This window comes from Taudactylus pleione, unplaced genomic scaffold (genome assembly GCF_031769625.1).
Source record: "Taudactylus pleione unplaced genomic scaffold, aTauple2 ptg000408l, whole genome shotgun sequence".
Classification (NCBI taxonomy): domain Eukaryota; kingdom Metazoa; phylum Chordata; class Amphibia; order Anura; family Myobatrachidae; genus Taudactylus; species Taudactylus pleione.
Genome location: NW_028284810.1, coordinates 504,977 through 527,500, shown reverse-complemented (window position 1 = coordinate 527,500; position 22,524 = coordinate 504,977). Strand labels below are relative to the sequence as shown.

At 42.5% G+C, this 22,524-nt stretch overlaps 1 protein-coding gene across 2 annotated transcripts in view; it reads left to right on the top strand.

Annotated features, from left to right (window-relative positions):
- Window positions 1-22,524, top strand: part of VEGFC (vascular endothelial growth factor C) — a 203,223-nt gene that overhangs the window by 123,607 nt on the left and 57,092 nt on the right. For both annotated transcript variants that reach the window (XM_088446962.1, XM_088446963.1), the window contains exon 2: window positions 14,828-15,029. In XM_088446962.1, the coding sequence (XP_088303088.1) occupies window positions 14,828-15,029 (202 nt within the window). The remainder of the gene's footprint in view (window positions 1-14,827; window positions 15,030-22,524) is intronic.

The following is a 22,524-nucleotide window of genomic DNA, read 5'->3' as shown; positions in this document are numbered from 1 at the left end:
GGGGAGGTAAGAGGCTGCTGCTGGTTGCCCATCAGGGGTAGGTAAGAGGCTGTTGGAGGGACATGGGGGGTAGGTAAGAGGCTGTTGGAGGTACATAGGGGGTAGGTAAGAGGCTGCGGGGGAGCTTTACTGTGGCATAATGTGTAACGGGCATTAATACTGCATGGCATAATTTGTAAAGGGTATTGCTGTGAGGGATAATGTGTAAGGGGCATTACTGTGTGTAGCATAATGTGTAATGGGCATTACTGTGTGGCATAATGTATAAGAGACACTACTACTGCATGGCATAATGCGTTATAAGGGGCACTATAAATTGTGTGGCATAATGTGTATAAATGGTACTACACCCCCTCTTCCGACATGCAAGCACCTTCGGCACGTAAATAGGTACATCCTACGGAGGGAGCTGCGTTGTGCGCATGCGCGAGACCTGGACTGCGACAGCCAAGCTGTCCCCACAGCTATGCGAGCGTCCAAGAGGACGCTCCATTTTCAGGGAGGAGGGCCCTGATTCAGAGCGAGCGCTCTGGTCAGAGCGTTCAGCTCTGAATCAGGCCCTTAGAGAACTGTTAAGAAAGCATGACCCTGTAAGTGCACCCGACATAAATCTTATCTTCTTCTTTTGTTGTTTTGATAAATGTTAAGACTTGGTTCAGAACCTTTCGCATAATTTGGCCAGTAATGAGATATAATTTTTAGGGTGATAGTCTGCAAAAAGCAGAATAATCTGTGAAATGGTGTGGGACAGGTATATGGGGGTTGTTGTCTTGATGGTAATGGTGTATTTAATCTTGCAGGTGGGAGTTGCATGTGCAATTTTTTCAGCATCTTAAAATGACATACAAATCACCTTACAGGCATTTTTATGCACCCCAAACTCATCTAGTTCCTTTTATTTGCTAGAAAACCCTTACTTTCTATAATTTATCCACTAATGATAAAAATGCAAAAAAATAACCATTTGTCACCTTTTAAGGGCCCCAAATACTTTGCTTATGGCCACTAATAGCTTTTTATACTGCTGGGGAACAGGGTGATTTTCCCCACACTTAGCTTGGCTAACACTAGGCAGAATTAACACGCAACCCCCAGAATAAGTATTTTAAAATTGAATAGCGCGACTAGCTGGAACGTGCATGCAGAAATTACAGCGCAGTAAACTTTACCGATTACCACTGCTAATTCAATTCGACCCCAAGACTTCATACAGCAAATACAAGCTATATAATGTGACTTCCAGCAGGAGAAAAAATTATTTACATTTATCTAAACAATAGCAGTGATTCTTCTACAGGCGATAGATGATAGCACAGTATTCAACAGTATTATAATTCTGTCTGTTTGAAATAAAGTAGAAATTACTACATGACTCACCAGATCTAAATAAAAAAAAAAATTGCACAGGCTTCAGCTTTTACTTACAGAATGTAGGGTGCACAGGTACAGAATAATTATGTTTCTGATTGATGTACAGTATCAAGTGTGGTTATATTATGTTTGACTAAACCAATATCCACTTGGATGAATAACACTGTTTTCCTATTAAAAAAAAAATGAAGAAAATCCTGTAAGAATTTCCTGTGGTAGGATGTGGTTCTTTGCTGAACTCCTAAGCAATTTTCTTGTACTGTAAGTTCAGCACAAGAGATGTGTGAGACATCATAAACATTGAAAACTATAGTAAGTGAGTGGATGTGATCACATTACAACAGTCACTAGTTTAAAAAAAAATATTTTCAAAAACCACATGCAAAGGTCTCTTGGGCTAATATAAGTTTACTACTACTGTTATTAATATTTTAATTACATTTTATTTACTTAGTAACAATGTTTGCAGGCATTTAAATGGCTAACATATTACAGTTGTTATTAAAATAACCATTTTGCATGTATTTGTAATTATGTGACAAACCTCTGATATTCTAAAGATTTACCTAAATTATTTTACTGTACCAGATGCAAAGATTTGTATCAGTTGTAGTGATTTTTGGAAAGTTAAATGGAATGGTATAATTGTATTTCGGATTGCTTACTTATTTTATTACATTACATATTATAGCTGAAGTTCTGAAAAATAAGACCAAATGAGTTCACTCAGTTGCATAGCCAAAAACCTGGTACATACTTATAAACCTGGTTTACTGGAAAACTGAAAACCTGACTACAGTCTGCAGACATTATGTATTGTACTGGGTGCATGCACAACACAGAGCTTGCAATCAGACTTATATACTGCAACTTTTATTTGAATCGTGTAAAAAAACGTCAACTGAATTACAGGTATAGGATCTTTATCAGGAAACCTGTGTTCCAAACAGTTCTGTAAACCCCCCAAAAAGTAATCATTGTTGCTTGTAATGATTGTAATGATATGATAAAGATCTGATGATTAACTTCCTCCTGGTACAGTACCTGTTAGGGACACAGCTAAACATTTTAATGAGGGTGCCATGGCAGTGTGGGACACAATAGTATTGTGTTTTTTTAGGAATGGTATTGGTAAATTTGATTAAAAAACACCCACTAATTCTAAAAACACTAAGGGCTCATTTAGAGATGGACATATTTGTCTGTTTTTTGTGTATACTGCTTATGCAAAATTGCATAGACCTATATCCATTTGTGTATCATAGGCTTGCATTTCCCTACACCTGGGGGCAGATTCAATTAGCCGCAGGATGTGTCACACGGTCTGTTCTACCGGGTAAAGTGCCCGGACCTGTTCCGTTAAACATCCATTATCAAACCTGCGAGCAGCCAAGTTGGAGGTTCCGTGGCAATGTGAAGCAGTCAGGTGGGTGGTGCAGGGGGCATGGTGCCTCGATAGCATCATTATGGCATGATGACGTGACTGTTTCATCAAGCCGAGCAGACTGCCCACTTTGATAAGGAAGTGGGCAGCGCCAGTCTACAACCGGTTGGCTCCAGGAAAATTGTCAACTTTTCCAGGTGTCTGGTAGATCCAACCTAGATTCGGAGTCTTCTGGACATTTTGGGGAGAGTAGGTAATTATGAAAAAGCCCAGAGGCAGGAGTTAACGCTCATTTCTGCTCGCACCTACAGGACGTGGGAGGACAGCACAACACAGCTCATGACTAATTGAATGTGACCCCTGGAGAGGCAGAATGGGGTTGGCTGGGATATACAAGTTTGGGAAGCGTACAGTGTGTCTTAACATAGTAGTTTGTTTAGGAGGTGCTGAAGAGCTGGTGCATCTACAGTATGCACAATATTGATGACTATGGGCCTTATTCAGCAGTGCACGCTAGGCATGACTCGTTCTGCGATCCCGCATGGAGACTGGCAGCAGACTGTCAGTTATTGACGGGGAGAGGACGGCGATGCCCTCCATTCCCCGAAACGGAGGCGCATCGCCGCCATTGGGCAGGGAGGGTTGAAGCCAGGATCTCCGTTGGCTGACCGAGATTTCCATCTTCTTCTTCTCAACTGCAGCGGCCGGCTGCTTGACCCCATGGGTTACCTTAGCCGGCCGATGTCCAATGCAGCATCGGATACTCTGCGGAACAACGCAGCTTGGATTAGTGATGCAGCAGGAAGCGTGATGCCTCCTGCTGCATTACCATATCTGCACAGACAAAATTGCAAAGCGGCTTGCGAGCAGCTTTGCAATTCCGTCAGAAGCTGAATCAGGCCCTATGTCGCTTCTCCTGATTGATTGATTACATAACATAGAAACATAGAATTTGACGGCAGATGAGAACCACTTGGCCCATCTTGTCTGCCCTTAAAGTTGATCCCCAGACATGTAAGGGACATGTATGAAAACTGTTCCGCAGGTAACTTTGTAGAAAAAGTGATTAAAATGTAGAAATTTTCTTCAGCAGTAAAATAAAATACGGTTAACACAATAGTTTCTATACAGTTACATGTACAATGTTTTTCACACACGTCTTATAACGGCCCCCTCCACTTGATCATTAACTTAACTCAGTAACAACATAACTATATTAAGTTGAAACTGTCTATGTGCATTATTTTATTTGCATTCGTTGACATTTCCATTTATTTTTAATGATATTTCATATGGAACTGTATTCATAACTGTTGAGACAATAGGGTATGCTTACTAAGCAAAAGACGTTTTGTATTTAATAGTATTGTTTTTTTTAAATCCAGTGGCTTTTAACTGCACCTCATAGTAAATTTACCCCTATATTTTCACTTGTGTTTAGTACACTACGTTATATTATGTTGCCTACAAATAAACTAATCCAGCTTAAGCATTAACTAATGTAAAGTTTCATCTCTATTTATCAATAATGAGGCACACGCCTGATGTGCATCTGGTGTGAATGCTTTTGTGTTATTGCTGTATTTATCTTGAGATTTGTTCAACTGAACTTGGACACATCAAACAGAAAATTATTTTGTGCTTCTTTTTTTATGCATGTTCGTGGCCAGGGGCATAGTAAGAGAAGAGGCGGCCCGTGCGGGGCCACTCCTCTCTAGCCAGCATTGCAGGTGAGTAGACTCTGGACTGGCAGTGTGCCGTTGGTTTTTCTGCTACGCATTTGCAAATTGCCAGGATTATGGCAGCGCCCGTGCGCGCTACACAACATCCACTCATTATAGATATTCCACTGTTCGTGATGCAAATGCATGCACCTCTACTTAAGTCTCATTTTGGATAAGTATAATAAGAGTATATGATGGCAAAATCAACGTAGTCTTTTTATTATTATTTTTAACTATTTGCATGGTTGCTGCTGAACAGCTCCATCATGCCCTGCAGAGTCTTTGTGGTGCTTGTTGCTCTACTTTCCCTATTCTAACATGTTCACTGAACTTGGTTATAATGTCAATATTAAGGTTTTAAATCACTCCTCTTCAGAAAACATTATTTGCAAACCCAACCATATAAGAATGAGGGGAATTGCATTTTATATAGAAAACAAGATCAGTTGTACTGTATTGAAAAGCCCGGTGGCATAGTGGTTAGCAGTACTGCCTCACAGCACTGAGGTCTTCAGTTCGATTTCCGCCAAGGAAATCTATCTGGGTTGACTGTGTACATTCGCCCCATGCTTGTTTGGGTTTCCTACGTGTGCTAGGGCTTCCTCCCACAATCTAAAATTCTATTGGTAGATTAATTGGCTTCTGACAAAAAAACAATTAGTGTATATGTATGTACATGTGGAAGGGAAAATACACTGTAAGCTCTGCTGGTGACCGAAGATTGTGTAAGTATTCTCTGTAAAGTGCTGCGGAATGTGTGCGCTATATAACTAGCTATAAATAAAATAATATATAGCTAATTCATTACATTGTTGTTACATTTTGAATCCTTTCCATAGACTAAGGGGTTTATGTACTAAGCCTTGGATGGAGATATCTTATCACCATTGATGTTATCAGCCAATCAGCTCCAACCTGCCAAGTCATAGGCTGTGTTTGAAAAATGGCAGTTAGGAGCTGATTGGCTGGTACCTTATCTCTGTTCACTTTATCTGCATCCAAGGCTTAGTGAATAGACCTCCAAATGTCTAGAGCCGAGTTTAACTAATTGGATCTGTTTGCATGGCCATGTTTACACCCCTTCACCTTTTAAAACACATTACAATTATGATGGAATATCACCTTGCTTATGTATGCACTTGCAAACTAACTATTTTCAAACTCTGCATTCTCGAGGATCTGAGCATATGCAAATACTGGCAATGCTGAGTTGTATACAACTCAGTGGGATTTCCACTTGTGACTGAAAGGGTGTAATTGGATGATAAGAGTGTTTGTACGTGGGCAAAGCTCAGAGAGGGCTCATCAACAGGATTGCTGGATATGCAAAGTTGTGCAAATGATGGATATTTTGCACCAAGGCTAGGGTGTGTGCAAATTTACAGTGATAATGATTGTGAAACCTATGGGTATATTTACAAAAATGAGAGTTTTTAGAAATGTATATGTTACCCATAGCAGCCAATCAGATTCTGGGCAACATCTCCACTTCTAAAACCATTCCCTTTAGTAAATATATTCCTAAGTGTACGGGTAGGGGTGGTCTTGTCGCAGGGATTGTAGAACACTGAATATTGGTGAACGTGCACATTTAGATCCATGTACTCAATGCAGGAGCAATTATTGCTGACTTGCATAGGCGGAATCGGTATGAAATACCGCCGGCCGCATGGCTGGCGGTTCGATTCCCGGCAGCGCCTGGCGACAGATGAGCAGAGCCCGGCAGCGGAAGCCCGACAGCGCTGGAAATCCGGATCGTCGGTAAGGTAAGTATATACTAACCTAACTTAACACCCTAACCCTCCTTAGGAGTGCCTAACCCTAACCTCCCCCCGCAGGTGCCTAACCCCACCTCCTTCCCCCGCTGCCTAAACCTAAGTGCCCCGGGGGGTGCCTAACCCTATGTCCCCCCCGGGGGTGCCTAACCCTCCCGGGGGAGTGCCTAACCCTAAGTACCCCCCGGTTGCCATAAACCTAACCCTCCCCCCCCGCGGCTGTCCGCTCACGGCGCCCGGCATCCCTTCAATCGGGATGCCGGGCGCCAGTGTCCCGGCATCGGGGAAATGTCAGACGTCTACATCTAGACGCCCGGCTTTTCACCCTCGCCGGGATATGACAGTCGGGAAGCCGGCTGCCGGTGTTAAGGCAGCCGGTTTCCCGATTGTATACTGTATAGGCCCCGTGGGGTCCTGATCTGCTGGAAACTTGTAGCTTGAACTGCCAGGTGATTTATCTAAAGGGAGTACAGTGTAATTTTATTCACAGCTTTGCAACTATGATTAAATTACCTCTACTAATAGCTAAATTATTATTCCATATACTTCACTTAGGGATCTATTTACTACAATCCGCATTTTGAATGCAGATTGGAGTGTGATATTACCGACTAAATTCGCATTGCGAATTCAGGCAATATCACAGGGATTTACTAAAAATCCCTTGCAGGGACAGAGCTTGCGATAAAGCTATGTCCCTGTGAATCTCCTCCGCAGCCTTATCATGGTATTTTCGCAAAAAATACTGTGACAATTGCCCGACCATACGCCGACCGGCTGCTGCTAAGCCCCGCCCCGTGCGATCGTGACCCTCCCCCTTTAATTACACTTACCTTCGGTGATCGGTGCTCCAGTGATGTCCTCCATGGCTCCAGTCAGGTGACATCCCATCCTGCACTGGGACCCTGTCAGGTGACGACTGGGCCCCAGTGCAGGATGGGAGACCAGCTGACCGGAGCGAGGACATCACCGGAGCCCCGATCACTTTTACTAATTTTTTTTTTTTTTTTTTTTTTTTTTTTTTACTGTGTATCAGCGTGTGGTCTGTTTAGACCACACAGCTGATCACTGGGGCCGGCTCTGGGCTCTGCTCTGCCTTTTAGAGCAGAGCAGGAGTCCGGTGACCGGGGGAGACCTTGGATATCACAGGGCTTTCCCCAGTATTTTTTCAGAATTTATTTTTTAGTAACTTTGGCCAGATCACATTTCCCATTACAATTATGGGAAATGTGGTCTGCTTACTAAAACTAAAGCTGCATACACACACAACGATTTTTTTAATGATTATCGTTAAACGATATTGTTTAACGATAATCGTTTGAAAAAATCGTTCACTTTCTGAGTCAAATGATGAACGATTATCGTTCATGCGCGTTCACGTTTGTAGTTCAGTCAGACTTGTCAACTGAACGATTTTCATTAAGGGAATATGCAAAAATCGTTTGTAGTTCATAAAAATCGTTCATTACTCTTTAAAAAATCTGACAGATAATCTGACAGAAAATCGTTCATAAAATCGTTGGTAACAAAATCGTTGTGTGTGTATGCAGCTTAAGCGATAATTAGGTCTTGAAGTAGAATTTTACGAATTCTACTCCAATTGCCCTTTAGTAACTTTAGGTGATACAAATTAATGTGAAAAGGGTGTGAAAACACCCTTTTCCACTTTATTTTAGTAAAAATAATGTTAATAAATACAGCCCTTAAAGAGAAGTTAAAAATGTCTCATTGTGTGGTACATAAATACCATAGCTGAAAATGGGAGCAGGAGGTTACACTTTGTCTGTCTCATCCAGATAAAGACTGAGGTGGTCATTGCATTTGTCTGTAGCAAATAATCCTGTGTGTGAGAGGGAAAGATATTCATTATCTCCCCCATTCTCTGTGCCAGCATTCATCTGTTTACAACTGCCTGTTGAATCCAGCTATCCTCATTGTGCCCCTGGTGTCTATTTTAGGAGAGCATTGTTTCTTTTAAGCTGCTGTACAAAGTTTTTTCATTTTATTTGATGTCAAAAATGTCTGCCTGGTTTTGCACAACAATAAATAACACTTACATTCATTATTTACATACATTAACCACAAAAGTCAGCAGTCCGTAACACACATGGTTTATATTCAATACCACATTTCAAAGTATGAATTTAATTTATCCACATGCAGTCCCACTTAGTAAAGTGTCTGGATTCACATATCTTAAATAAAGACTATAAAGTACTAATTAACAATACAGACCATAAGCTACAAAAAATATGTACTTGCATTTTTGTTAAACTCTAATGTATATATTAAATAGGGCGGCCACAAACCATTCATCCATTAAGCATGTACTGTAGGTTATTGAAGCTAAAAAGAATTATAGTGATCATGTCTAGAGACTAGGGGCCTAATTCACTACGGAACGCAACTGCAAATGCAATAGCGATTACGCACACAGTTCAACTGTGATATTATGCTAATCCATTGCAATCACAATGCCTCTTCTACACTACATAAGGATGCCCACTTTACCTTACACACATCCGTAATGTTTAGCAATACTGTGAAACCATTGGTACAATAGAGTACCATCGCAGCCTCACGAACGAATAATTTATGTACAGGGCTGCCATCAGAAATTGTGGGGCCCAGTACAGATGTAACAAATAGGCCTCCCCTTATGTTCCAATGAGCCCTGAAGCCCAGAGCAATCACATGATATGATATGATGCACATTCCCACACAGTGTCGGACTGGGGCATGAAGGGCCCACCAGGAAATACAATGGTAGGGGCCCAAGCTTAAGGGGTGTTGCCAGCCACCAAAGAGGGTGTGGCTAGCCACAACAGATGAACCTGGCCAACCATTAGAAAGGAAATGCAAGAACAGGGAGCCTTTATAAAAGAAGAGACTGGGCTGTGTCAGCACCACCCACTTTGATTGGCAGGAGGGCTAATCTTAATGTAGTTTCCATAGAAACAAATCAAGCACCCAAGTTCATCTATGACCCTGCTTCACTCCTAGAGGAGGGGGTGGGTCCTCAGGCAGTAGGGCCCACCGGGGATTTTCCCTGTACCCCTGTGGGCCAGTCCGACCCTGTTCCCACATGATGTCTATCTACCTATCATCTCAATTACTCCTATACTGACTTTCATCCAAGAAAAGGAATTTGGACAACAATCCCCTTATACTGTACCTAATTCATGCAATTAAATTGAGAGCACCTTGTCATTCAGTTACATTATCCTTTATTTTAAATCGCACAAAATCTCAGTGGTTATACCCGGTACTTGAACCAATCGAACCTTACACATGGAGCTGTTTGTTCCTGCATAGGAAGCTTGCTAATTCTACTATGTGAAGTTGTCTTTTCGAACTACATAACTACTTTATATTGAGGGATAACGTTAAATAATTATACATATGGAGTTATTGATGATCCAGACCTGTTAATAGGTTTAGGGTTCCCGGGGGGGACTTAGGGTTAGGCTCCCCCTTCAGGAGGTTAGGACTAGGCTAGGGGGAGGGTGGGTTAGGGTTTAGGCACCTCCGGGGGCGACATAGGGTTAGGCATCCCCCTGGTGGACTTAGGTTTAGGCTGCGGGGAAGGGGGGTGTTAGGTTTAGGCACTTAGTGGGGATTAGGCTAGGCACTGGGGGGAAGGTTAGGGTTAGGCACCCCTAAGGGAGGGTTAGGGGGTAGAATAGGTTAGTGAATACTTACCTGGGGACGATCATGATTTTCATCCTTTTCGGGCTGCCGCTGTTGGGATTTGAACCGCCGGACAGGGGTCCGGTGGTAAATCATACCGATTCCGGTGTCGCCATGTCATGGGGGAGCCTGCTGAATACATCTATGCTGCGCTTGACTGACTCTGGTCTCCCTGCTATCACTCTTTAACTGTCACACACTCCAATGGCAGGCGCAGCAGAGCAGAACTGAATGGACATACAGTACCTTCTCAATTGCCTGGTGATCGGGACAATCCGGTGAATTTGGGACACTGGGGTTGTGAGCATTTCTTATGTCACTCAAATGTCATAATAGCAGTTTTTGTCATTCTGCTTGATCACATATTGTATATTAGTTGGTACCATCCCCATTAACCTTTACACTTGGAGGTCAAATATATGCAGCTTTTAAATGTCTACAATACTTGGCAAATCCAAGTGCTATTTTTTTGTCAAATAGTTTATTTGTAATCATGTCATAGACTGATTAAGATTGATTAATATTCTCACATACTGTCCATGGTATCCGCATAATGTATGACTTTTAAACAGCTTGATTACCCATTTAAAGAGGGCATGTAGCTTGACATTCAAAATGTAGAGCATCAATAAATTAAATAGAGGAGTCTTTCAGAATGTTTGGTTTTACTTGAAACAATTAAAATAATTTTCATTAAACAAGAAAATATTTATTTCATCTAAGGGAAACAGCTTGTAGCCAATCACATGTAAATAACTGTAAATAGACATGATTGTAATGTCATTACCAATGACATAGTGTTAGGCACTGAGAGAAATATTATTCATAAGTTTGTAATATTTTCAAGTAGCCTAGACAGAACGTTTCACAGCTTGCTCTATTCCTAGTGGTGACATTACAATACACGACCGACGCTTTTATCGTGTTTCAGCATCAATTCAGCTGATGGACATTTGCCAGGAAAGCAAACGTTTTCACCATATATTTGCTGTGAGGGGCTTTTGGAGGGAAAGTGAAATTACAGCTATTGCAACAAATGATATCAACATCAGGATGTCATTTTTCTCTAAAGCAGATTCATTTCTCAAAATCAAAGCTCCAGCATGAAAGATACAGCTTAATTTGTTGGGAATTGACATCTGGATTCTACAATCAACCACACAAATTTTACAGTGATTTAAAATAGAATGAGTTGTATAATTTTTTTTTTTGGCAAAGTTTCCACGTTTAACTCGTTTTTGGCATAGTCTGAAATTTTGCCATCTATACACAGAGCTATAACAAGCATTTATTCCAGAGTGTGTGGTAAGTCTGTCAAGCCAACTGTGCGGGCCTTTATGGAGATCCAGTCCTTTTATATCATGCAGAAATTCGTGGCTTAACAGTGATTTCTTAGACATGTTTCTATTCCCTCCAGAGAAATTCTCTAAATGACTTTAGAATTTTAGGATGAAGTTACCACATTAAGACATGTGCTACTAGTATAATAATCGGGAACCAGCTGGTGTGTATATTGGGATAGCCCAGCCTCTACTGCCATTTAGTACCATAAATACTGGTCATGATATTTCATTAAACTCTGCCGTAGTAGTAGCCAGCGGCCATTTTCCAGGTGGTTTTTGTATCGCTGATCCTGTGGGAGCCCCGAGAGATGAGTATCAAAAATATGGTTGCAGGGTGTGCAGTGTGGGCCCCCCTGGACCCTGGGGCCAGTGTGCACCGCACACTCTGCACCCATTATAGATATGCCCCTACACTGACCCCATATACTAGTATGGGGACAGAAATTCATCAAGCTCTGAAATGCAATATTTTTGGAGCATGGCTGTGGGAGCATGCACCATCTTCAGATGGCATTTGCTCCCACTCGCAGCATACACCCCTCTCCTTCCCTATGGGTAGAAGTCCCGGGTTGCGAAGAGGGATCCTTTCAAATCCTTCTGCCCCTTTCTGGCTTCTTCTGCCAGATGTTAGGGATTTGTGTGTCTGCGTGAACTCTAGGTCACACTGGTGCACTGCCGAGTCGATTTGTCAGTGCTAAGTTTCACTGCTCCGATAGCCTTGCGCCACCAAAAAGGGGACGTGGTCATGTGGTACGAAGCCCCATGGCTATTACTTGGGGGGGGGGGAAGGGGGGTGCAGGAGGTCCCTGTTTGCAGTGCCAGCCGGCTCCCTCAGTGACAGGAGCTGAGTGCTGCACTTAATGCTACAGTGCAGCACCCGCCTCCTGTCAGTGAGGGGAGTCTGCACCTTTGTGTCACCCCTAAGTGGGTGACACCCGGGTGCAAACCGCACCCCCCATGTGATGCCACTGCTTTATAGCCCCATGAAGGCTTACTCTGCCAGAGGAATTTGTTACCATCTATTATAATTGGTGACCTTAAAGCATAGTGGCAGAACTACGTCGATTGTAGGTCCAGAGATGAGAGGTCCCTGTGACAGTGGTAGCTATGTCTACATCCACTATTCTCTCCTAGCACAGAGCATACAAAATGCAGTCCAAACTGAAGAGCAGAGCAGGGACCTGCTAGAGGAGTGCACCCACGTCCTAGTCCAAATAACATTTTGATTTTGGGCCTGGCTACAGATGTATCCTTATTTACCTAGTTTCAAATCGCACCAAATAGCCCCATTTGGCACACCACAATAAAATGCAATGAAGCCGCACTATCTGACCATATGAATTTGCGTCTTTTTCTTGCTGCTAATGTGATAATAGCATAAAGTATACTCTGTTGGGTACGGGATCCAGACAGTCAAGATTCCGACAGATTATGTACATATTTTATCTCAATCTTTAACCCTTAGCCTAACTATAACTCTCCTCTCCCGCAGTTTAACCCTCCCCCTAACACTAAACATAACCCTAATATTTACCCTCCCGATTTGCCGGGTTTATGACTGTCTGGTTTGTGACAATTTGCATTCTGACAGTTGGGACCCTGACTACATCCGAGTATGCTTACCAGCAGCTGCTCCTGCCCTCTTACCTGAGGGGAGCTTCTGCTGGCTGGTCTGGCACCTACGTAATCTGACAGGTGCCAGAAGCGCATGCGTAGAACACTGATTTATGGGGAATGCATTGACTGCAGCCCTAAGAAGCTATGTAGGGCTTCCCAAATGGCACCTGATCGCAACCCGGATCTGCAACACAAGGGGGCTGCCTGTCCTATGCGTGACTGGCAGGTGGTGCTTCCAATGGGAAGCCACCTCCAGTCAGTGTTGCCAGTGCAGTGCGGAATGCACTGGCTCACTGAAATGGCTGATTTTACTGGGTGGGGGGGAGACTATATCACTTAGCCACGTCATGCTTCCCACCATGCAATATTTTGTGAATTTACACTGCCACAATTGCGAGAAAAGCACATTTTCTAAACCCTTAGAACACTACAGTGCTGTGTGTGCGCCATGCTTCTCACGCCATATGGTATGCAGTCGGGAAGCCGGCGGACCTAATCCCAACAGCCAGATTCCCGACTGCTTAATCCCGGCGAGGGTTAAATGACAGGCATCTAAATTTCCCGATCGAAAGGACGCCGGTTGCGGATAGCCGCGGGGGGTGGAGGGTTAGGTTTAGGGCTCCTTGGGGGAATTAGGGTCAGGCACCCCCCCCAGGAGGTTAGGTTTAGGCTAGGGGAAGGGGTGTTAGGGTTAGGCACCCTCGGGGGGGGGGGGGGCTTAAGGTTAGGGGGACTTGGGTTTAGGCGGCGGGGAAGGGGGGTGGGTTAGGTTTAGACACTTAGAGGGGGGATTAGGGTTAGGCACTGGGGGGAAGGTTAGGGTTAGGCACCACTAAGGGAGGGATAGGGTTAGGGGAGGGAATTAGGTTAGTCAATACTTACCTTAGGGACAATCGGGATTTTCACTCATGTCGGGCAGCCGCTGTCGGGATTCCAACCGCCAGACAGGCGTCCTGCGGTAAATCATACCGATACCCGCCATATGTATGGTCATGTGTATGTAATGTTCTGCCCATGATTAGGTAATTGCATGTATTTTACTAACATTGTTCAAGTTTCTACTAGAATTGTTTCTGTTTTTTAGAACACATTTTATCTTATCCATATGCATTTTTTACAAGGGTACTGTAAGTCATTTTTTTTTTACTTGGGTAAGTCATTGGGAGAGCCAATTATTTACTTGCACCATACCAAATTTGTAATGAATATTTCTACAAATTAATGGCTGTTTTCTAAACTTCTCTTAATTACAAGCTTAAAACTTGCTCCAGAGTGCTCTTAATTGGGATACTTAGATTTTGGGTTACTTTTAAATGTATCTATTGAGTTATAAGTGTTGTATATGCAAGTTTAGGAACAGTTGTGAACAAAGTCTCATCTTGAAGTTGAAACCCAATGGGTTTCCCTCCAACATAACATTAAATCCATCATTCTGCTTTTCAAAGACAATTACAATTTTTTTTTTATTGGCCATATACTTCAATTTACAAACCTTTAAATTAATTATTATTCATTTGGAGGGGTGTCCCAGAGATACTGCATTCTGTAGACATTTGCTTAGTGCATTGTCCACTAAACTCAGCACTGTTTATTTACTGCTATTTTTTTTTTTAACACCTCACCTCATTGTCTCATTAGTAATAATGATGTACTTTAGCTATACTTTTACTGGCCACACACATTGTATTCAACCCAATTGCAATCTCTGGGGAAGCTTGCAAAATATTTTGGCACAAAATAACCAGAATTCCCATTTAAGGGGGAAAAAAAGCAACCCAATTTGCTAAGTAGACAAACAGTTTTATGTTTAGCTTTCTTCACCCTCCAAACACAACGTTATATCTATAACAAAGTTGGTAGCATGTGTCTTGTCCAGTGGCAAAAAAAAAGTAACTTTTTTTATTTTGTATTTTTCATTTAAAGGATCTACCGGGCAAGGAGCTGGAGGAGCAACTAAGAGCTGTGTCCAGTGTGGATGAACTGATGACATTGCTTTATCCTGAATCCTGGAAAATGTTCAAGTGTCAATTAAGGCAAGGAGGACAGTCCGGCTTTGATGCTAGAAGAGATGATAGTGTTAAATTTGCAGCTGCACATTACAATTACAATGCTGATATCTGGAAAAGTAAGTGCATTAGAGCACGAGGCATCCGGTGTTCATTCTACAGTATACAGTATATGTGGCAATAGAACAATAAACAAGGTACATCATTTGCAACCTTACAAAACATGATGGTAAACTTTGTTTATCATAATAAAAGAAACATGGCTGACAGTTTACACAATTTAATGAATTTACTTTAAATAGATGCATAATCCCAAACACACATTCAGCTTTGTGCATTTGTGTAGAAATAGGTAAACCACATCAAAAAATCAACTAGGGTACTGCAGAGGCACATTCATACATTACCCTTAAAATAGTAAAAAAAAATTCCCCCAGTGTATTATTTTAGTTATACAGGCCGTATATAAATATAATTGATTTGGTGCATTGATGGTTATTACCTTTTTTATGTTTCCAGAAATAGCTAATTCTTTCTCTGCTTCAGATTTCTTTCTTTGAGAATGGCTTCAGCAAATCTAAAGTTTACATTTTTGTGAAATCATTCATTTACAACATACTTCCTTGCAAACTCCTGTCCCCCTGGCAACCAAGGGATTAACATGAGATCAAACCAGACACAAGCTTCGCATGACAACCTTAATCCAAGCAATCCACCCTGAATCATTCTATGTGTTTTATGTTCACTGTTGTTGTACATTAATCACTTTCTCTGTCAGTCATACTTCTAAGAGTGTATTGCTATTATATAGACTTGAATCTTGTGTAGAATTTAAGCACGTAGAAAAAATTAGATATAAATATGAAGTAATGTGCACATTGCATAACATTATTATTGCTTTTGTAATAAAATTAATTTGTAAATGAAGTTTAAGCATGCTTTAGATACCAAAATGTGAGACTAATGTCTAGGAAGAAGTGGGCAATTTAATCTACAGAATACCGGTCACTAGTGTAGGTGTACTAAGGGTGGTTCATCCCCAACATAACATGGCTAGTGGGCTTGATCATAATGTCATTTTATTATGTTTTAAATTTAGTCTGTTTTGTAACAAGTACAGATCAGTAGCAGTGAGTTCTGTATTGCATTCTCTTTGTGGAACAATAGGTGTAATACTTGTCTAATCAAAAACACTATTTCTACTGTTCTAAAACATGTCTATGTAAAGTAGATGCAGTTAAAGCCACTCTAACATCCTAGACAGGTTTAGAAATTCCAATAGGATTTAACAAATTAAATACTTCTCTATATAGACCTGCACACCTGGAGTAGAGATCAATATCGCAATTAGTTTAGTTTCTCTCTTTTTTTCATGTGTCCTTCTAATCCTAATCCATTCACACGAGTTTCTCTCTTCAGGTTGTGGTTCCTCATAGGGTCCAAACTTGGCTTGGGAAATCGTTACCCATCTGCGTGTGTTGGATTGGGAAATTATTTGTCAGAACAAACCATGGAAAATGATTGAGTGGTAAAACCATGATAATTTGAGCCTGATTCAGATTTGAATGCAGATGCAGCTGTGTCTTCTCTCAGTCGCTTGTCTGTGACTTTATGCAAATTACGCTACAAAGTTCTATCTTTGTGTACGAATGGGCAAGGACTGAGAAGCTCGCTTTCAGTGTCTGTAGACCCTTTAATACAGCCTGGTGCATCTTTAGATGTCACCATTGGTTGTACTATGGAAGCTTGCACCAGCCCTCTGGCATGTGCGGACTTGCTGTCTGAGTATGGTCTCCAAAGTAAATGATCTTGTGCATCTTAATAGCCACCTTCCAGACACTGACCAGGAACACCCAGCACTTTTCCAAGACATGTCTGATACTGTACATATCAAGCTCATGTGTGCCTTTGTACCCTGTGTAATGCTTGTGCCAAAAGCATTTTTAAGGATTTTTGTGCCCACACAGTAGCAAAATATTGCTCAACACCATGAACATCGGCATTGCGCGTGACTTGGGCCCTTTATGCGCTTAGAGTTGGCTGCAAATAGAATAATACAATACAGTAGCAATATCGGCATAAATAGACATTTGGATACAAATAACAGCAAAATGGACATAAGTACACAAATATAGGTAATGCAATGGTTATAGTATGAATATAATATAATGTGTGGTATGAGGATAGTTCCAGTAACATCAGGCAGTGGGTATATTCAGTCAGCCGCTGGGTTTACCCCACGGCTAATTGCTGCGCCGGACCTATTCAATTAGTGAGGATTCCTCTTGCGCGAGTCACCGCAGTCTGACTTTACCTCACAGCTCATGGAGGTGCGAGGTAAAATTTGCGTAAAAACCACCAAATTGGGTTCGCGCCCAGGAAAAAAAAAAACCTTTTGATTCCGCAGTTTACGCGGAATCAGTGTGTTTCCATGCGAGTCCCAATTTTTCAGCGTGGGAAAAAGGCTATCTTATTGAATAGCTTTTCCCCACGCGCTGGGATTTTGTCCGCCAATTAGTCGCGTGGTAAACTCCACGGCTAAATGAATACCTACCAGTATGTTCAATGTGTGGGGTAATGGGTTGTTAAACACCCAATACACCGTTTGGGGGAAGGGGGAAGGAGGGGGGGGAAGTTTCCCCTGCTGCGAGTTGGACACTAATTACTTAATCATAAGGGGCCATACAGCCCCGGATGATAAATATGCCCCTCTGAAATCTTTCACTCTGGAGTTTTGCTTTCTTCTTTGCTTTAAGCTGTAATCTGCCTAACTTTCCCTTTTGTACTTTGGAGTACATCTTCCTCTCATGAAGATTGTACAGGGCTCCTCATGGACTATCCCTTGGCTTCTCTTTGTGATCGGCACACCTCCATTACTTGCAACTGGCTCTAATAGTCTGTGTTCTAGAATGGTATTGATCAAACTGACTTGTATTTTAGCATAGATGCTCTGCTTATTATTTTGACAGCTTGAACGGTGAGACTGGTGACACTGTCTAGAGTATGTGATGCCCTTCTCATCTCTCTCTATCTCTAAAGGGCAGATTAGGGATCCCATTTATTAACAAACCTAAATACCAGCGGCATAGTTTTTTTTTACGATCGCAGTGATGCAAGCAAATATTCCACTGGTATTCATCATTACTTTCCTCGAAAGCGAGGTCCAGCAATGTCATCCTAGCCTGCTGGGTCCTCCGTTCAGCTGCTGGCATCCTATTGCTGGCAGTGACGGACTTCTATGTTATGCGCATGTACGGCAGTCAGTATGCACAAGTGCATTAGTGTTAATCCTAGGTTTGGTGCTGGGCAGGGAGCCAGACCGTAAAAAGGGCACTGTGTTGTGTGCCCTTGGCCCAAAAAGGTGGTGTGGCTATGAGAAAAGGGTGTATCCTTAAGAAGTGCCCCCTTTTCGTCACTCTTTGGGGCGTGCCCAGCATTTACAGGACCGGTGGGCCCCTAAGCTCTCCCCTTACTGTGAATGATGTCGTGCGCATTTACCTGCGGTGAGCACTGCACGACAGTTCCCATTCCCGTGGGACATCTGCAGCCCGTGAGCGATGATAGCACCCGGCAAGCCGGCAGGATGTTTCAGCAAAGTGCTGGCAGGTAGGTAGGGCAGGGCGCATTTTGCGGATTTAAAATCTGGCAGGGCGCAGCGCCCTGCTAAAAAAGCCTGGCGGCAAGACCATTCATGACTGTTTAACCCGGTGGGGACCCGGTAGTGCCTTGAAGCTGGAAAGGCTGCTGCCAAGTCCCCATTGCCGGCAAGAAAATAAATAAATTAGTTGTGATGATTTATTATTACCAGTTATTTATATATATAGCACACACATATTCCGCAGCGCTTTACAGAGAATAGTTGGACATTCACATCAGTCCCTGCCCCAGTGGAGCTTACAATCTATATTCCCTAACACACGCTCACACACATACACACTAAGGTTAATTTTGCTGGGAGCCAATTAACCTATCAGTATATTTTTGGAGTGTGGGAGGAAACCCGAGTACCCGGAGGAAACCCACGCAAGCACAGGGAGAATATACAAACTCCACACAGTTAGGGCCGTGGTGGGAGTTGAACCCACGACCTCAGTGCTGTGAGGCAGTAACGCTAACCATTACACAGTCTGTGCTGCCCCTAATGATTAGAAGGATGCATGCAATACATGTGGCTATGCACTTTTCTGGTAATTACTGCAGGAGAAAATCAAACTTTTTTTTTTTTGTCTGCACCTCTACAGGGTGTAAGAAGAAACAAGTGACGTTTTCCTACCCTAATATTTTGCAGAGTATTAGTGTGGAATCGTACAGCCAATTGAATCTGCTCTTATGAGTGGTAAAGTCTATGTACTATAATGATTAGTGATAGGAGTATTTTAAAAAAGTCACCCCCTGTTAGTATTTCATGACTTATGCCATACTATGTCCATGTACAGGATATAAAATTACATCAGGTCCCATGAATTTTCCCTCCCCCCTTTTAGCTGTATACAGTACTCCAATGGGTCAGTGATCCACTGCTTCTCTCTTCACCATGCAATATTTAGCCTTGCCCATCATCTCCACTCTCTCTTACTCCACAGCAGCTGCTGTGTGTATCGCTTATTGCACCAGGCAAGTCAGAGGACCCGTCCAGGTAAGCGACAGAGGAGCCAGCACCTGTCACCATGAGAAAGGCAGGACAGGGATCTCCTTCAATTCTTGGAATCTATCTCATGGTTCCCTGCTCTTCAACTCTTTTCCTCCACTTGGCTCCTGGAGGCCTGATGGCTTTAATGCTGATTGACATCTAGTGATCTCCTACACTGGATACAGGATCGGTGGGCGTTTCAGGACCCCCATGACTCAAGCACCTGTGTGCACCCCATGCCCTGTACCCAGTGTAAATCTGCACGTGACTAGTGGAAAAGCTAGGTACATACCTGACAGGTTTGCCAACAACTAGACAAATTCCAAAGACCAAACTGATCCTAATAATTGCTTAGTTTCAGACCATCACCTGGACTTCAAATTGCGGAGGGGAAATTTTTTATATGCAGGATCGGGCTGATCTCCATATGATGATCCCCAACAGTTCAGGTTTTAGAGATATCCATGGTTGAGCACAGGTGGTTAAATCAAATTGACTGATGTACTAATTTAGTTACCTGTGATCAACCGTGAATAACTCTAAAACCTCAACTGTTGGGGATCATTGAGGACCGTGTTTGGGAGCCTCTTCCATACACACTACAAATTCCGAATGAAGCCTTACCGATGGAACTGGCATAGCACATGCAGCACACGCTATGTTGATGACAGATTCGATGAGTTATTGACTGACCCACCAGCCCTGGTGCAGTGTACACACTAACCAATTCTCAGGTCAACGACCCACTATCTGACAGGCCGCACTAATATTGTATAGTGTGTACCCAGCTTTAGACTCACTTTTACAGTGTCACAACCTGGCTCTAGAGGTTTCCAGTCTGAAGACTGGGAGCCGGAGGGACTAGGCAGGGAGACAGTAGTTGACAAGGAGGAAGTATACTAGTTCTCCTCCTTGGCTAATTCTGGGTGTTGGCGAGACCTGACTAGGGCCGCGGAATCTAACTGGCTGGTGGTTTTCGCCAGTGACCCCCTCCAAGCGGGATATGGTCTTAGCTGCGCCCCACCAGCAGGCCGCAGCCCCCTAGTCAGGGACCCAGAGGAATTAGCAACAGGGAAACAGAGTGGATCTGTTAACACTAGAAAATAACACTGATTATATCACAGGAGAACAGTACTGACGGAAATCACTGGTGAATGTCTCTGAGGAAATCGCTGAAGAGTATCAAAGGAGAATACATTAGAAATGGCATGTAGAGAATACACTGGAGAATAACACTACGTAAATGGGAGAATAACACATGGAGGATACACTGGAAGGGTCACATAGTGAATGCACTGGGAGTAACACGTAGAGAATTCACTAGAGAATGTTATTAGAGACCAGCATTTGGATTAAGAACTGCAGTATAAATAAAGGACCCAATCGTAGGGTTAGTACCAGAGTAGAATACTTAAAGGCAGAACTCAGATGATATACAGAGTACGCACACTGGGGATCCATACACAGGTGAAGCACTGTAGTAGAATATTTGAAATCTGTACACGGATGATATACCGAGTACACACTCTGGTGATCCAGATGCACGTGAAACACTGTAGAAGAATACTTGAAATCAATACAAAGATGATGTACTGAATACACATTATGGTGATTCAGATGCAGGTAAAGCACTGAAGGAAAAACACTAGAAGTCAGCACATGGATAGTGCTGAGTGAACACAGGAGTTTAGCATGCAGACAAGTGCTGAAGTTAATCAATGGAGATTAGCAAACGGATTAGTCTGATGCATATCACTGTAGTTTGGAACACAGGATAACACTGAAGAAAATCACTGGAGGTTGTCACTTGAAATAGTACAGCGTGGAGCAGAAATGGCACACTAGAGATCCATATGCTGGAGAAGCACCGAAGAGTATCTCAGAATGGAGCCTGGAGCGATGAAATAGGCACGGTCACTGGGAGTAGTAAAGCGAAGTTGAACAGGCAACTTCCTGTTACCTGGAGTCCTGCTTGCTACCCTTAGGTAGCTGTCCATTGGAGGAGAGAGTCAGCTGAGAGCTGGCAAGGCTACCATTGGATGAGGGACTAGTCAAGGTGATACAGACCAACATGGCTGCACCCATGACTGCAGTCAGGGACCACAACAATGGAGTATAGCATAGAAGTCATAGCAGACCCCGGGGAGAATACTCAGCATGCCAGGTGCCGCTGAACTTGGCATCTGACCATCTAGAAGATAAGGGTAAGCTGGCGCTATGGTGAGTAGCGGCCGATCCCAGGCCGCATCCTGACACACGGTACTTACTCATTGTGTACATTTTGTGTTCACCAGCAGTTCCAAGAACAATGCATACTTCAAACCTAATGGTTTGGCGCACTGGTTCTTAACATCAACCCTCAAGTTTTTCAAACAGGACGTTTTGAGAATTTCAGTCTGTGGAAGCAGGTGGGATAATTACTGACCCAGCACTATAGATTAACTCTCCTGTGTATGATCAAGGAATCCACATAACAAGACCTGTTGGTTGAGAACCACTAAGACTCTACCTCCTCTGCCACTCTTCTGTCTTAGCCTTAACTTATTAATTTTTGCTTTCTTTTAATTAGTTTTTAATGTTTTCTTATCACACCTATATATTTATTTTGTTGCGTATATCTTTTACGAGTGTGCCCCATCCAAGAGTGTCTTTTTTTTTTTTTTTTTTCTACTTCTCTGGTATTATTCTGAGTGTGTCAGCTGTCTGTAGTGGATTGGGCGATGGTTACAATTTTGAACAGATCTGAAATTGAATATCATGGTTTGAAAATTCAGTTTAGTGGTCGTTTAACTGCATTTGCCCCCTTACTAGTTAAGGCATACAACAAAAGTGGGCAGAATTTTCAGACTTTTTATATTAAGTGCATTATAACCTTAATTTTATTAACAGAAAATTATATATTATAGAACACAAAATTCAACATTGTATATTAGCTTCATTGAAACGGCTACTAGTAGCTTCAATTTTCATACAAAACTGTCAAA